At 37.5% G+C, this 16,756-nt stretch overlaps 1 protein-coding gene across 1 annotated transcript in view; it reads left to right on the forward strand.

Moving 5' to 3' along the window:
• BICC1 (BicC family RNA binding protein 1) overlaps positions 1–16,756 on the forward strand; it is a 114,635-nt gene that overhangs the window by 28,921 nt on the left and 68,958 nt on the right. Inside the window, exon 2 of the mRNA XM_082486541.1 lies at positions 9,054–9,100. Coding sequence (XP_082342667.1) covers positions 9,054–9,100 — 47 coding nt within the window. The remainder of the gene's footprint in view (positions 1–9,053; positions 9,101–16,756) is intronic.

The following is a 16,756-nucleotide window of genomic DNA, read 5'->3' on the forward strand; positions in this document are numbered from 1 at the left end:
TGAAGGAAGATGTTGAAAACTTCATCTAGAAACATGAGCTGGCATATCTACTATTGGAAACAGCAAAAGTTCTTGAGTGCATCTAAAGGATGACACAGGAGACTTCCTGGAATATTTTCCCCAGTATGTTAAAGCATGGAGTAGAATTGACTTGCACAGGGTTGGGACAGACTGCCAATAATCTCTTCTGCTTTTTGGCCTCCTCCTGATATGTGATTGGAGTTCTACTATAGCAATACTAATCAAGCTGTGAAGGGGAAAGTTTTGTTACTGGGATTTCCATATGCAAAGAAAGAGAAGCGAAGTAATAGAGATGACAGGGTTGTTGGGGCTTTAACAGTGAACAAGTGCAATCTGAGGCAGCTAATAGAGTAGTTTTAATCAGGTAATACAGTGCTGACAGCTAGTCAGTTTTTCTGGCTTTGTTCTTAAGAGTAGCTGACAGGAAGCGAAGCATTCGCTTCATTATCTTCATTAAAATCCGAAGTCTTGTGCCATGCACTCAACTGTGCTCCACTTCACATAAGGAAGCGTTCTGTGGTTGTGTGGACGAGCTAGATCCATGTGTGCTTTTCAAAGGAGAGATTTCTGACAAGGAAAGGGGCTCCCAAAGCAACCCCAACTTCACAGCCTGCTTTCAAGCTGGGACTTGGCTATAAAAAGAAATAAACAAACAGACTTTCTCTATGCAGAGACTTGGCAGGCAGCATTTTCCCTAGAGATAAATTTATTTGGCAAAATTAGAAAAATCTGTTGTTATATATCTAAAATTTACAGTTGTTATGTATTAGATTATTGGTTCTGGTTAGACTTTTATAGTTATGCAACTCTAAAAATATTGATATGGGAGGGGGAATTGACAGGGCAAGTAGCCTTCAGTGTGACTCAATTATCTCTTTCTTTTTTTTTTTTTTTTTTTAATCCTCTGATGCTATTAGTCACCAAATCTATGGAGTCCCTATGGAAACTAGAAGCAAATTTCTACGAATACTTGTTCAAAATCAGTGTCTTTTTGGTCTTTAGAGTGTATTTTTTTTTTTTCTTGCATTCTTTCTTGGCAATTTATGCAGAAGTAGTGGAAATAAGCATAGTTTATTTTAAGCTGTCCTTTTTTCTTTGCATTGTTGTTCTCGTTATTCATTGGAAATGTTGCATGGGTGAAACTTTATGAATTTTGGTTGCAGGATGGCTTTAGTTATTTGCCAACAATCTTAATTTTAATATAGTATACAGGGGAAGAAAAGGTTATTGAAAATTAAATATTCTAATAAGTGAATGCCTATATCATCTTCGTGATTCTGTATCTGAGAGTAAATGTGGATTTAAGGGGAGAATGAAGAATATGAACTTCTTACCTGTCTGTGTTTACGTGCGCATTCAGATGACGTAGGCCTTGATCCAAGGAACCTCATCCAGCTAGCAAGTAGTCCAAAAAGAGGATGCAGATGCTGGACTTCCAGGGGGCTCATAGACACTGTATTTCAACAGCAGGGTGAAAGTATCCTATACTTAGTCTGCTCTTTTCCCAGGATTAATGTCTGTCAAAAGTTAGGCACATCTGGCCTGTTTATGGATAGCTTAGTAGCTTGGGTATCAAGTTCCTCCTAACAGAAGGAGATACAGTGGAACCCACCCAAAAATGTCCATATCTTTAGCAGTGTATTGTCATTTACTGAGCATGCTGAAATTCTTCCAATTCGTCTTTGGCTGATCTACCTGAGGAAGAATTCTCCCATATAAACATTTTAAGTTTGTGTTATGGATGTCTTTGTCTGCATTGTTTTTAATTTTTTTTTCAATAACTTCTTAATAAAAGGTGACATTCTTACTTTACCTTCAGTTCAAGAGTCCTTTTGTCACAGAATATGTAGACGTGTAGCTTTTGTACTATTCTAGATATCACGTAGATCCTGATGACAAATTTGTCAGCATGGTATATGGACAGGTATATTCTTGCTAGTTTTCTTGGTTGTTGAGTGTGCCAGTAGCAACTTGAGTATTTTGGGTTTTGTCTCCCTTTGTCCACCCCCTTTTCTGATACCTCCAGTTGACTTTGTGGCTTTACTCTGACCTGTCCATGTTGAGCATCCTCAAAACCTGAAGTTCGCTTTACATACGAATTTAAGGAAGTTTAAATGCCTGATTTTCATTCATTGAGTCTGGAAAACTGTCATATTTATGAAGCCACTTGAGACCCTAAAATACTGAGTTTGATCACATGTGGTACAGGTTACTTCTTGAAAATTACAATAATAAATAACGTGAGAAGAATGTGTAATGTTATTGAAAAGTCAATTGAAAAGTAGTGTTCAAGATTGATTGTTATGCAGATTTCTTTTTCGTTTAGGCCTTGTTACTATTCTTGCCAGACCCTGTCATTTTAGTGGAGTTGTCTCTCTAACTTAGTCTCTAAGCTGAAAACTAGAAGTGAGACTAGCTTTGTAATTACAAGAAAAATGGAAAATAGTTTTGTTTGGATTTCGACAAATTCTATTTAAGGTTAGATTTTCTTGTTTCTTTAACAATGTGTGCTCTATCTTTTTTCCAAAGGCATATTTTCAGCAGTCTGGTTTAACTCTGTAGCCATAGGGGTGGAATTCTTTATCTTGGCTTGATATAAGCAAGCTTTCGGAGTATGTATGGGTTTGTGCACAGGAAAATATAATCTTTGTCAGGTGGTTTCTGGTGCAATGAAAAAAGCTTTCGGTTGAGGTCTCTTGTGTATGATAACCAGCTTGGTAACTTCTGAGAAGTAGCTCAGGCTTTTGATACTAAGGAGGAATAACTGTCCATTTCATGTAAAAAAATAATAGTAAATAAAAAACAACCTGGCTATGTAGCTGGTGTGTTTCTATGTCAGTTTCAGAAAAAATCAAATCTAGTTAAAATGAGAACAATCTCAACATAAGCATTACAAATTCTTTCTCATTCAGTGGATAGGAAAGGTGAAAGGTAAAGGATGATTGATTACTTAACTTCAGGTATATTATTCTACAGTTTCTTGAAATCCTGTTAAGTTGATTTGTCTTGCTGAAATTACAATAGTATCTAGTTCTCTCTCCTGTAAAGCGTGTTTTGATGCAAGGAATGATATTCTTTCACCATAGCTGAATCCCTAAGAGCAGAACATGTTTTTATGTTCTCTTATAAATGTAGTCTTTCAATGCAGATAGAGGGAGAAGTTTTGCTACTATTCAACGTAAAGGCAAATTCACAAATACACTTTACATTGTGTTTTCAATAACAATTTCAAGAGTTTATAAAAGGAGATACAAAGCTGATGTGCGAGATCAACACAAAGTTACAGTAATTCATTTAAACAAGACTTTACTTAATCAGTGTATCTTGGGTTTGGTTCCTGTAAAATATGGCCTGTACTGTAACAATTTTTTCATAATTAAAATAACATTTGAAGTAAAAGTTCAAATTCATTTTTCCATGTGAACTTAGAAGAAATTACAATTGGGCTTTCTATGATTTGGTGATTAAGTAGACAAGCGGTGTACTTCATGGGTACCATAATAGTTAACACCTGTTTCAACTGTTTTATATTTGTATTGGATGGAACCTTGGCAATCCAATATATCTTGAAAAGCAAAAACCTAATATAAAATTTTTCATGGTATGGAAGAAATTATAATAAACAGACTACAGCTTAAAATATAAAATGCTTATTATGCACATTTGCATAGCCTTTCATCTGTATTTCTGAAACCTATGTTACCATTTTGTGGAAAAAAAAAAAAAAAAATCTTAGCTTTTGTGAAGGTCAGTTAAGTCATTATTCAATACCATAAAATAAATACTGTTCTAAAAAAACAGTATTTCCTGAGTGGCAGAGGCTGGCAGAAATGAATCAATATGTCAGAAGTCAGTACACTGTATTAATTACTATTTGGTTTGTGGCTTCTCTCAAATCTGCTTTGTGTAGAGGGACCATAGATGGAGTGGTCTCCTAAGGCAGGTAACCAGGTATGGCTTTCCAGAGCTCATCTGGAAATATTGTCAAAGCAGTGATGCTTTCCTGTTTCTCATTAGAGACACCGTTATGCAGTTGCCATTGTACACATTTAGTTGAGTTCAACACTTTAATTGACTCGGTAGCACTTTTGCTGTAAAATGCGCTGTTAACTGCTCTTCTCCTACTCTGGTCATATTTGTTGTGCCTGGTCCTGATGGCAGAGGAGCCTGTGGTTCTGGAGAAGACTTACAAAAGATCACTTTGTCTGCTACTGCTTCTTGAAGCCGTGGTTGCCCAAACACCTTCAGTTGGCATATGCCAGAGCTGCCAGCTAAGTGAGCCCCAAAGATCCCCCTTCCCAGCTAAGTGAGGCTGGGGGCTATTACAGTAGATGCTACTCGTTCTACCAAGTGTAACACTAGACCTGGTCCCTGCTGTGGCTGCACAGAAACCTGTGCCACCAAATGAAAGAGTTGTACAAGGTGGAAGCGAGCAGCAAATGCTTTCCTTTTGGTGACTGAAACTGTTCTTATAAAACAAGTCTGTCTGTCTTCCACAAGTAGCTACTTGGACTTGTCTTTTAAAAACATTCGCACAGCAACTGAGGATAGTGGGGCTCTAGTGATCTGCATCTGTAGGAATAAAGCTGTAAAAGTGTTTTTTAATCATTATTTGCAGTGGAATTTAGCAAGCCATGAAATAACTGAACTGCAGTTGTTGACATAATATTTCCTAGATCAGGTTTAGTTATGGTAACTCAAGTGCTAGGCATTAGTGTCACTTCTTAATGTTGTTTGTTACTGGCATTTTGAAATCATTAATTTCATTTACAAAGTCAGAAAATGCAGAACTTTCTGTCTATTAAAATCTGAAAACTTACTTGAAATTTAATGATGAGATGGGCTACATCGTGCTTTCCATGTAGCACCACTGGACCCCTCGACTTCCTGCTCAAGGCTTGTTCTCTTTGGTGTTTGAGAACTTGGAAATTTCCTGCTTTTTGAAGAAAGCTTGGTTTCATATTAAAATTTTAATTAATATTAGGAGGATTACTAAAATAATATGCCAGGGTACATCTGTCGGATGTAAATTTTTGGAGCTTCTCAATATGATATTTCAAAGATGAGGTTTATTTTGAGAGTCGGGGTTAATACTCAACATCTGTTTAGAAAGAAATTGAGCTTAGGATGCAATGACCTATTGGGCTTTCTTCCTAAACAGAAATTAACACTTTCTTTTATCTCAGTTTATCTGATTTGAGGTAAACCTCAATGGTTACTGAATTGCAGCTCCTTCTTCTAGTGATCACTGTAAATGGTTTCCACTTTTAACGACTTGTGCACAAATTTCTTAACTCTGGAATGCTTCTCTTGCTCACTTCCCTACAAAAGATGCTGGCTTTGTCTTGTTGTTTTAATAAAATCTGTTTAGGCTTTCAATTATGAAAGAAATGGATAAGTTTCCCCTTGTGTTTGGCTACTATTACTGTTTTCAGAAATGCTAGAACTGTCTTTCTCTGTTTTAGAGAGGAAGACGGACTTCAAGGTAATTTCACGTGAATAGTAAATGTTTTGCATGCATGTTGGAAACTTTCTTAAGTATAGGTACTTAGTTTGGAGGTAAACATAGATTAAAATGTATGTAATTATGGGTAGCATCCCAAAATTCATAAACTATGGATGTAATTTAATTTTTTGTAACTGTAATTTCTCCTCATAGAAATAACAAAGCAAATTTTAGGAAGCAAGTAAAATAAGAGTAAACCAATATAATTGGTACAAAGAGTTATATCAAGAAGAGGGAGGACAAAAGGAGGAAACAGCTGGAGAATAGCTAACATAAAAGGAAATAGACTACGTGAAGCAGTATAATATATCTTCAAATTTTTAGGCATTATTTTCTTTCACAGTGAAAGACACCATCCTAAGTGTAACTCAGTACTTTAGGCCACAATTCTGAGCATTTCTTTTTTTATTTTGGTGCGCAAAGGAGGTGGTAATGACTACATCACCTTAATATACAAAAAATACTTTATGAATAATGATCAGAGGCATACCTCTTCATGGATTAAATAGTGCTGCATCAGGGACACGAAGTGACAAAATAGTAATGTATTGCCGCATGGTTTCAATCATGTGAAGAACTGCTTTAAGGTACGGAGACCTTGAACTTCAGTGTCTCTTCCAAAAAACACCGTACAGTCTTCCCTGCCTTTTTGTAGATGTCATGAGTATCTTTATAGTATGGCGTAATAACTAAACCCACTGATTATTGACTAAAGATGTTTTTAAAGTGCCATTTTCTCCAACTTCACCATTCTCTATACTGTTTTTTTTTTTTCTTCTGTTAACCCAGTTTAGGATGTTCTCATTCCCTGTTCTTCCGTACTTCATCCGTGCTTGTTGGAGTCCATCTGTTGTGCCATACAGTTTTTGGTGGGGCCAAGCTGTAAATCAGCTCACCAGAATGAATCAGATTAAAAATAAACCTACAATAAAAAGCTTGGAATTTGCTTTGTCAGCATTCTGTTTAAATGTCCTGCAGAGCATCGCTGCTGTTATCTAAGCCATCTCTTGTTTGTATTCAGTTTAGAAATCTTGTATTTGCAGCTGGAACAAAATCTGTCTGTTCTCAAACTGTAACTTCAGCCTCACATCTGTCATGTTCTCATCTCCGATTTATCTCCTGTACCCTCTGATTAAAAGCACATTGGTCCCATGTTTCACTTGAAATAGTGTGATGGCACTCCTCATTTCCCAAAAGTGTTTCATAGTTATTCCTGAGTTAATGGAAAACTTGTAAAACAACGTGAGTCTATGAAGTGGCTGCTGTTGAAAGTAAGTTGTGTTTTTCTGCTAATATTTGTAGCTAGTAAATCTGAAAAACTGAAATCTTCTCCAATTGTTTTCTCTGCTTCCAGAAAACCTTGTTCTAGTGAAACATGCACCAATTTACTCTTTTTACAGGCATGTGCAGGTTTTGAGGGCAAGGTGGGCTTTTTTTTCTTTCCAGACTTGTGGAATTGCAGAGTCTGGAATTGCTCTGCAGCAGGATGGCCACTTGATAGGCTTCATTCACTGCCTCTGTTGTGACTATGCTTCAGTTAAATAACATGAACTTCTGTACTGTATTGGATAAAACTTCCTAGTGTATGCTTTCTCCATGGCATTTAAGTGTTGTTAATGGTATTTTGAGAAGCCTATTTCAGATGTAGTGGCACTGCTTCCTCCGGGGTAGAAAAAGTCATCTCATGCCTCTAGCCTGTGTCCGCTCAGTTGCATTTGTTCTTAGGTTGTATTAACTGAGTTAACATTAGCTTAAGAGTTTGGAATTGCTTGTCTAGTCGGAAGAGTAGGGAGAACTAAGTATCTGAAACAGGGTTTTGAAGCCAGGGTGATGAGGTGAGCTAGAGGTTTGTTTTGTACATGAGACATACAGAAAAATCACGATGACAATGAGTTTCTTCAATGATCCAGTACCATTCAGGAAACTTTCTTTTGAACTTGGAGCTGTTTGGAGGCATTCCTTTCTTCAGGGAAAAGTAAATTGTCCTCTTCATAATCAGCTTGAGCTACTGTGTTTTGAATTGGTTGCTAGGTCTCAATTTGCAGCACGGATAAGCTACGACCATAAGGTGTATGCAAACAGTTGTATCATTTTAAGTGCAATCATTTATGCTAACTAAATTTACAATTATGGGTTTAAATACATGTAATCCAGGTCTTGCTCTTGAAATCACTGGATTATGTGATTGCTTCTTGTGAGCTTCCAAGTTGTTTTCTACAGTGATTTTTTTTTTTTTTTTTTTTTTTTGTTCTGCCACTGTGGTGTTGTCAGCACTGTTTTTTAAAAGTACTTTGAAGTTTCTATACTCTGTTTACAGCCTATGCATATTTAGTTACTATTCCCTCTTCCTTTTGTTAGTGTTTCCTTTTATGTAAATACCAATGTCCCGGTGGGACCCCAGAGTAGAGGGAGCATCTGGGTGCGCTGGCACATGTGCCTCTGGTGATGCCTGTTTTCCCTGTGCGTCTTCTGACGCTGAGGTCCTGGGACACCCCACCATGCTTAGCCCCTTGCACAGAGGCAGTTGGCACCGCAAGAGGTGTGTGTTGGGTGTGAGGAGGAGGGTGGCATTCTCTGTTGCCTCTTCACCTCCAAGCAGGATTGGTGTGAAGAGCGTTTTCTCATGGTGTTTCTCTCTACAAAGTCAAGATTTTGACCTTTCAGCCTTAGGTTTCCTCAGCAAAGAGGGTGAAATCTCATAGTTTTTTCCCTGCTTAACCACAGCTTCTTTGCCCACAGTTGCCAAGCCTTACCAGTAGCCACGTTCAGTGCCACTTTTAGCTACGAGTCGTTTTTCTTGAACGTTGTTCTCAATGTTCAAATGTGCTCGTGCCTCCCCTTTGTACAATGGCACCATTTCTAGTGGAAGTATCTAGGGTCACCCTTTGTTTGTCAGCTGCTCTGAATGCAGTACCTCATAAACATTGGCTGGTGGGAAGTACCTGTTGCAGAATTTCACTGGATGGCAAGCAATTGAGAAAGGAAAATTTATCAGCACTACTAAGTGTTCAGATTTTTGTGTCACTTTCTCGGTCTCAGTAAACACCATAGCAGCAGCTCCATATTTTGTTTAAATATAAAAAATAGCAGACTAGAGGAAAAACTTTTAACATGATTCTGGCTTACTGTAATGCTTATTCTTGTTTTGGTTCTATTTTTTTAATCTTGATATAACAAATCTTGTGTCCCCCTAGCTTTCTTTTGATCCTCCTATTGGAGGATTACATGGCAAAGTATGCAGTGTGAATAAGTCGTTAGACTTACGCAACCGTATTTACTTTTTAACTAAAATATGTATCGGTATATTATAGCTCTAATAGGCAAATACGAACATCTGCTTGGTCTCCATCCTTAGCAAGTGGCTTATAAAAGGTTGCTCCAGGTATTACTCAGTTGTTGACAAATATTTATTGCATGAGAAAAAATTACCTGGAGTTACAATTTCACAGTAGTGTGTACTCATTGATAATTTCTATATGTAAACCTGTAAATTTTCTCCTAACCAGATCCTGCTTTTGTTTTACAGCTGCTGCAGAGGGCAAAGGGAAAAGTGGGGAAGACTTTTTTCAGAAGGTAAGAAAGATACTTTAATTCTGTAATATCAGTTTACTAAAGGAAAAATTATGCCCATTGCTCATTCATGAGATTAATTAATTACACTTAATGTGCAGTTTCTGCTGTATTGATCAAATGTTTAAATGTGTTTTTGTCATTTAATGTGTCTATTATCTATCAGCTGTACATAGAATGTGATGAGAAATACTTTCTTTGGTGTATGCTACTGTCATTCATGGAGAACAACTTAATTAGTCTTTAACTGAAAACATCAAAATACACATTATGAAAGTTTGTTTTGCTTAATAGCAAAGGGTTCATTCAGAAGATGTTGTGTGGTGGTTTGAAGGTTTTTAGATCTATGGATAAATGCTACATCCTGTTATTGAAAAACTGACATGAAACTTATTGTGATATCGTTGAAAGCATAAATATTTGGTTGAGAAATGCAGAGCCTTTTAAGAAAGAAATGCACAATCCACAGAGTGATTCAATAAAGTTTGTGGTTAGACAGAGGCACGGAAGGACTGGAAGAAATAGTCCTGCAGCAACTGAACTACAAAGAAAAACATGGTCAAGAGTAATGACTTTGAAATTACTTTTGCAAAGCAACATGGTTTGGGGTTGGTTTTTTTTCAAGAATAGTGTATAAAATATTATTTATGAGTTATGTTAATGAAGATCTGCATACAGTATGCTAATAAAAATGAGCTGTTTTGTCTTTCTGTACTATAGAGGAGACTGTAAATTTTCATGCTGTATACTGAAATGTCTTGAAACTCCTTTTTGACTGGTTGTCCATTAAACAAGTATTTTGCTGTATTTCCCATGTTTTCTTCATATTTAAAAGTAGTACTTCAAAAAAGGTCTGATTTTAGATGTGAAAGAATACTTTATCCTGCAGGTAGTTGTCAGATGTGTTGATGAATGCTGGTGGGGAGGAGTATGTATACTGCCAAAATGTTTGTTTTGGAAAGTATTTTATAGGAGTCTTCAGATTGTGTTGCTCCTGACTGACAATGAGAGTTACTTTTCTGAACGTGGTGCTTGTGCTTAACTATCTTAGTGTGCACAGAGGAGAATGCATCAATTCTTCTGTAAGACTTTATCAAAATGCATGGGTGGTTTTTTTACTTGCTGAAATAAAGCGAAGCCACAGTAGCATGTACTTCATTCTACACATAATCCATTTTACAATACAGTTCTTTTCTCACACTTGTATAAATCTGCTCATAATTCTTGAAGCTGTGGACAAAATATTTCCACTGCATGGCATTGAGTGGTTTATATATTTGACGTGTGTATTTGCATACTTGGTTATTTATTGTAGATATGGTGTACCTTACAGTTACATAGTTATTAGTGTAATAGCAAAAAGTACTGTTTTGAATTTAGTAGGAAAGTGAAATGTGCTAGACTTCAAATATGTGAATGAGTGCCCTACTTACCCATATTGATAATAGATGTAGTGGCTATTTTGGCATAACTATATTGTCATATACATGCATAATAATTATGTAGGCACAGTGGTAGGTTAAAGCTGCTTCATTTTGACTGTATTCTTCCTTCTTATCAACTCTATAGTTTAGCTTACTGAACTTTCTAAGTACATACACACAATACTACAGCTAATAAAAACAGATGGAAACTATCTTCTTTGCGAGTTTTCTTTTGTTAAAAAAAAAATCTTTGGACAGTTGCTCATAGCTTACTCACTGTCTCTGTCTGTGCAATTTCCTTTAATCAGGGTTAAGCTTTTTTCTTTCTCATGTGAAATGAATAAGGCAGAGTTTCTAGAGGTAAAATGAAGAGCCTTCATGAGTTTCAGGCTGTCTAGTGAGGAAGAAAGTGATTTGTAGTATTAGAAGCACATTGCAAACTAAGGCAGCAAGATACTTTCATAAACTTAATGTGAATTTGGAGCTATAGTAGATGCATTTTTCTAAACAGTTTTGAAAATGAGACTTCAGGGTGTTATTGGATTTTAAGTGGAACAGGGAGGGCAGGTGCATCATTTAAGACGCGTTTTAAGAAATGAGGGTGTAATTTGCAGAAGTAATGCTATGTGTAGTATTTTCTGACAAACTCTACCCTCAATGTGCTGAAGTTATTGTTGGGTGGAAGAGTGTGTGGGGTGAAAGAAGTTTTCATATGAATGCTGTAATGGCAGCAGTAACAAGGCAAATGTTGAAGAAGGTGGCTCCGTATGTCAAGATGTGCAGACCAGGAGGGAGGGGAGAGGAGGCCAGTACTGGAGGGAGTGAGACAGTGCTGACTTCTTGCAGATGGCTTTGTAAATAGATGTTGTCTTGCTTGGTGGCTGGTCAGCGGGGAACAGCTCAATTCTTTGAGATTGCCCTCAGGAGGAACACAGGTTGCTCATATGCACTCTGAGCTGGGCTTGAAGTCAGGGGGTCAGCCTGGGTTGTCAAGCTACGTAGTATGCTCTAACTAATTTGTTATGCTTTTAAAGAAAGTGAAGTTAATGCAAGGTTTTGGTGCTAAGTAGTCTTTTACTGGTCTTCAAACATGTGAGCAAGCAGTATTACTGTCTTGGATTTTCATAATCAAGCAGACTCTCAGTGGATGTGAACTGCTCCTATCAACTTTGAAAGTTAAAAGTTTAATAATAACAATTTAAATGTCAAAATGCATTATTTCATTGAGCATTTTAGCAGAAACAGGCACATGTTCTGCAGTTGCTGGTGGAGTTAGAGAATAAGCCCCAGTTCTTGGTGCAAGGCAAATTAAGCTAGTATTTCTGCCCTGTCATGGTGGGGAAGATCAAGTGATGAAGTGCCCCTTCCTCTGCTCCTGAATTAAAGTGAAAAGTAGATAAATGGGGTTTTTTGGTAGTGTCACTTTAAAAAAATCTGAGGACTTAAGCATACTTTCTTCTAATATTTCTAAGCTTTAGTACTGCTTCAAAAGGGGGGCGGGGGGAACCTAACATAGTCTGGTGTGGATTTTTCAAAACCACTGGGAGCTGCTAAAAATTTGGCATGAAATAAGTAAATAATGTAATAGTTTTCTCTCTAGAGCTCTCCAATCTGCAGTTCAGTGACAGGTAATCTTAAATAAACATGGATTGGTTTGCTGTTGTGTTGCATACTATTTATGTAAAAGATCCTTGTGGACCTTTTGCTATATATTATTGTCCTAATTTATTCTGTGAGAGTAATACATAATATGAAGTTATTACTTGTTCTTGATCCAAAGCCCATTTTCAGTTGATGGTGGAATTTTTCCATTGAGTTCCGTAACATCTGGTTCACGCCTCGTAGGCAAGCAAGGCCTTTCCCAGACAAAGCCAGGACATTGTTCCAAGGAACATATAATTTATGTAGAACTATAGATATGCATGGCACTCTTAGAAAATGTAAAAAGGTGGTGGGGGTCTGCCCTGAAGAGTTCATAATCCAAAACACATGAGGGTTGGCCGTGTGGACAGCGGGGAATTTAATGCATCATTTCTGTTTGCTTTTAGTTCTTGCCTCATCAAGCTGCTTTTTTTTTTTTTTTTTTTTTTTCCTTAAACCCTTGGAAATCTTAGTGCTGATGATAACCTTTCATTCTGAAATTTCTCAGGGAAAGAGTATGCATCTAGCCTTATCATGGGACCATTAACAGTATGGTGAGTGATAAGCTTGTGGGTTTAGTAGAAGTTGGATGGAGTTCTTGGGCTGATGTGGGACTGCATGTGCAGAATGTAGTGACTGGAAATGATGCACATGTAGTGATCTGCCCAAGCACTTGACTCTAGGTCAGATGAAAGCTGCTCATTTCAGCATAATTCAGTGTGTATGTGTGTTAGTCATGGGCTTTTGGAGAATTTCTGAAGGCGCTCCTCAGCACCTCCTTTCCTGGCTTTCACGAATTCATTCGCAGAATTTGGTTTTGTGGAAAGCATAATATACTACCAGCCAGTTGTAACTTGTAGGGTTTATTGTTTCTGAATGTTTGGGATTATTTAGGTTTTGTGGGGGTGGGTTTTGTTTTGTTTTGTTTTTTAATCAAAGAGAAATGGTGTTTGTAGGAATATATTCATTTGCACAGTTGCAGATACGTAGGGTTTTTAAGGTATCACTGGATCTAGGGAAAATGTGTGTTTAAATGTTTGTGTTCTCTTGACTGCAGACTCTGTTATTCCCTAAAGGGGATGTAATCATGCTTTTGGAGATGTGAAGATGCGAATCGGCAAATGTTGCACGTGTATACCAAAATCTCTTCTGTAATTATTACCTTAAGAGTGTAAAGGAAAACTAGGTTTTTCCTTTTTTCTTTTTTCCCCTTCTTGTCCTTACATGTAACATGTTTCATCTGAAGCTTTCTTAATTTATTAAATGAGTAGCACCTTAAAAGATACTGAGGCCCTTTTGCAAGTAATATGGTAAAACCATCCTTTAAAATGACTTGGTCTTCCAATAAAAATATTGGAAATAGTAGCAGTAAGAGATTAAAAAAAAAATCCAAAAAACCCAATTGTAATTATTTGATGATATGAGAAATAGGTATATGTAATTGTATCTTTAATCACTTTTCTGTTTAAATTCCTTTTCTGTATGCAGCAGTTAGTAATGAATATACATTACCTTTTATTTGTTTGGGAGGCTTTGGCAGCAGAGGCAGTAAGGAATCTGCCTCAAGCCCTCTTTGTTTATCTAAGACAGTGAAAGAGCTTGTTTTGCAACATCCTGTGTTTTCACTTGTATCTTTGAAAAATGTTTGTTAGGTTGATCTGCGGCAAACCTTGTAACTTTTGCAAAATTCTTACGTGTGAATGTATTGATACAGGGTTTATGTGTACATGAATGCTTTTATAGGTATCAATAGTATATACTGATACAAATAAAGTTATATTTTTTTTGTCTGCAGTAGGTCAGGCTGAAAGCTGGTTGGTCTTCCTTTTTAATCTCTGAACATGAAACGTGTAGGCAGAGCTTGAAATGTGAATGGCTTACGACATTTTCAGGTATCAAAAAATATTAATCATTGACCTAAGACTAAGATGTCTCAGGCTGATTATTATCCATGTTCAGCAGTAATTTCTGAAGGGCTTTCCATGTGTCTTCATCCATGACTTCTTTTGAACTGCCTATTTGTAATTATAGTTTCCCTAAGGCTATCCTCCCATTTCTGATGGCAACCACTCAGCTATCGCTTTCTTCCAGTGCTATTTATCTTGCTAATGAGACATAGTGAGTTCATGGTTATTTATACATCGTCATGGGGTTTGTCTCTATTTCAGCCACAGGAGCAGTTTTGAATTGCAGAAGCTGGTTCTACACCTTCCACTTTTTCTAGGTAGAAATCAGTATCTGCATTAGCATTAAAATAACCTCTTGATGTAGAGTTTGGCTCACAGCATGTGACAAGGATATATTAAGGCCATACGTTTCCAGAATGTTCTTGAAATGCCCGGCTGTGCTAGGCTGTGATGGGAATGCTGGCATGCGCTTCTAATTTACATTGAGCTTCCTGTCATTTAGCTTCCCAGGAAGAGGAAGCGACTGCTCAGAGAGGGTGATATGGATTTGAGAGTTGAAAGAATGTCAGTGGCAGTCAACATTTGCAGGAAATCTTGAGATTGAGAGTTTTGTCTCCTTTTGGCAAAACCACACCCGGTGGAAAGAAGGAGACTGTTTAGGTTGGATTGGTTTCTCTAAAAAGGTAAATCAAGAATGCTTACTTAACTTTTTGCTTAGTTCAGGCAGAGCTAAGTGGTGGGAAGGCTTCATTCTTGTGGAAAACTGCATTCGTCACGTCTCTAGTACAGCAATCTTTCCGTTAAGGGAACGGAGTAATTACAAGGCTTCTTATTTTTCTTATTTCATCTTCAGTTTCTTCTGTGTTGCTTCTGATATAATGGGGATAATTTTGAGAGTTTATTTATATGAAAATGCTGTCTGATGGGCACAATCGTTGGAGTGCCTACTGCGGGTTGAAGTCTTAAAACAGCAACTGTCCATGCTGAGTTGTTTGTGAGTAAGTCCCTGGTGTCCCAGTTTGATGTAAAACTGGACCAATTTTCTCCAATAACTTTACTTTTTAGCTGGGCCTCTTCTAACTACTGAAATTAACAGCATATTGTGCAGACGCTGTTCACTCTCAAGAGTGATCAGACCTATGTTTATAGCTGATGCCCAGGCATGGTATGCAGAGAGGCTCTTGCTCATACTTATTGCTATAACACCCGAGGCCAAATAACTTGCCCCCTTGGAGGGTGGAAAGTGGAAAAGCGTTGAGGGGTCCCACCTGCAGGGAGGTGACCCAAACCTGACCAACAGGGTATTCCATCCCATCTGCCTTACGTTCAGTGTAAAAGCTGGGGGAGCAAAGGGTCAGTGTTCTTTCTTCAGTGGCTGGCGTCCAAGGAGGACTCTGTCTGTTCGTCTGCCTTTCATCCTGATCCTGAATCCAGATCTGGAATCCAGTTCCCATCTGTCACTGAGTCCAGCCTGGGACTTCCCCAGTGCCAGCCAGTGATGTGATTGTCATCCTGGGACCTTGATATGGTTTTGTATAAACTTCATTATTTTCTTTTTATTCTATTATTAATATTTCATTAAAGCAGTTTAGTTCCTTCTAAACTCATAAGTCTGTCTCTCTCCCCCCCCCCCTTTGAAGAGAAGTAGGGGGAAGCCTCTATTGGTTGCCCAGCGGACAGTTTGGCCCAAACCACAACACCTTGGCCAGAAGCAGTGGGGATTTTGATCCTGTAGTATTACATGGAATGACTCCCTACATCACTGCTTGGAGCTTGATCTGAGTGGCAAGTGAATCAGAATGTTAGCTGATGATGAAGTCCCATTTTTATGCCACCTTATTCCTATATTCAACATTTTGTGCAAGATCTCTTGCATTGTAAAGCAACAGAGAAGGAGCAATTTGTCACCACAGTCTTGAGATGCTTAATCCTTTTCACTCTGAAAGTTAAATTGTCTCTAAAATAGAGGAGGGATTTTGGTCCTCAGAAATGCTTGTACTCTTTCCTTTCCCTCTGGGGAAAAAAAAAAAATAAGAAAAAGGAGGTTAGTATGAGCAAGATACAAATTAATAATGTACCCTGGCTTCCTCGTTTGTAGGGAGGAGACTTGCTACTACTGTTCTTGGAGAGAAGAGTTGGCTGCACATTGGTGTTTCTAACTGTGCTCTGGGGGCTTCATTGTTAAGTAATATTTTTTTCTTAGATAGATTTTCCCCCTTTTTCTATTACTTGTGTAGAATTCATTAATACTGTACACACAGATATATTTGTAGCTTAGTTTATTGCACGCTTAGATGATCCTGTTATATTTTTTTTTTTACTGTACGTACTCTTACTTAAAATAAATGACTGAATTATCTGCAATTTACCTCTGAGTCAAGTAAAGGAAGGACTTTAATGTTTCTCTTTAGGTAAGGGCATTTGATCAATAGAGTTTTCTTCTCACTTAACGTTGTTTGCTATATTTGTAAATTAAGTAAATGTTATTGTTGCAGAATAACATTTGTTGCTCTTTCAATGTTATTGTTGCAGAATGCTCAGTGCAGTTTTTGGATGCAGCAACAATACTGCAATACTTGCTTCACAAGACCCTTGTTTTAAGAATAATCTTTCCCAGTTTATTTTGGGTAAAGTGAAGGTTAAAACCGGGGGGGGGGGTGGTGGTGGTGTGTGCGCATGCATGCATG

This window comes from Vanellus vanellus (genome assembly GCF_965231255.1).
Source record: "Vanellus vanellus genome assembly, chromosome: 7".
Classification (NCBI taxonomy): domain Eukaryota; kingdom Metazoa; phylum Chordata; class Aves; order Charadriiformes; family Charadriidae; genus Vanellus; species Vanellus vanellus.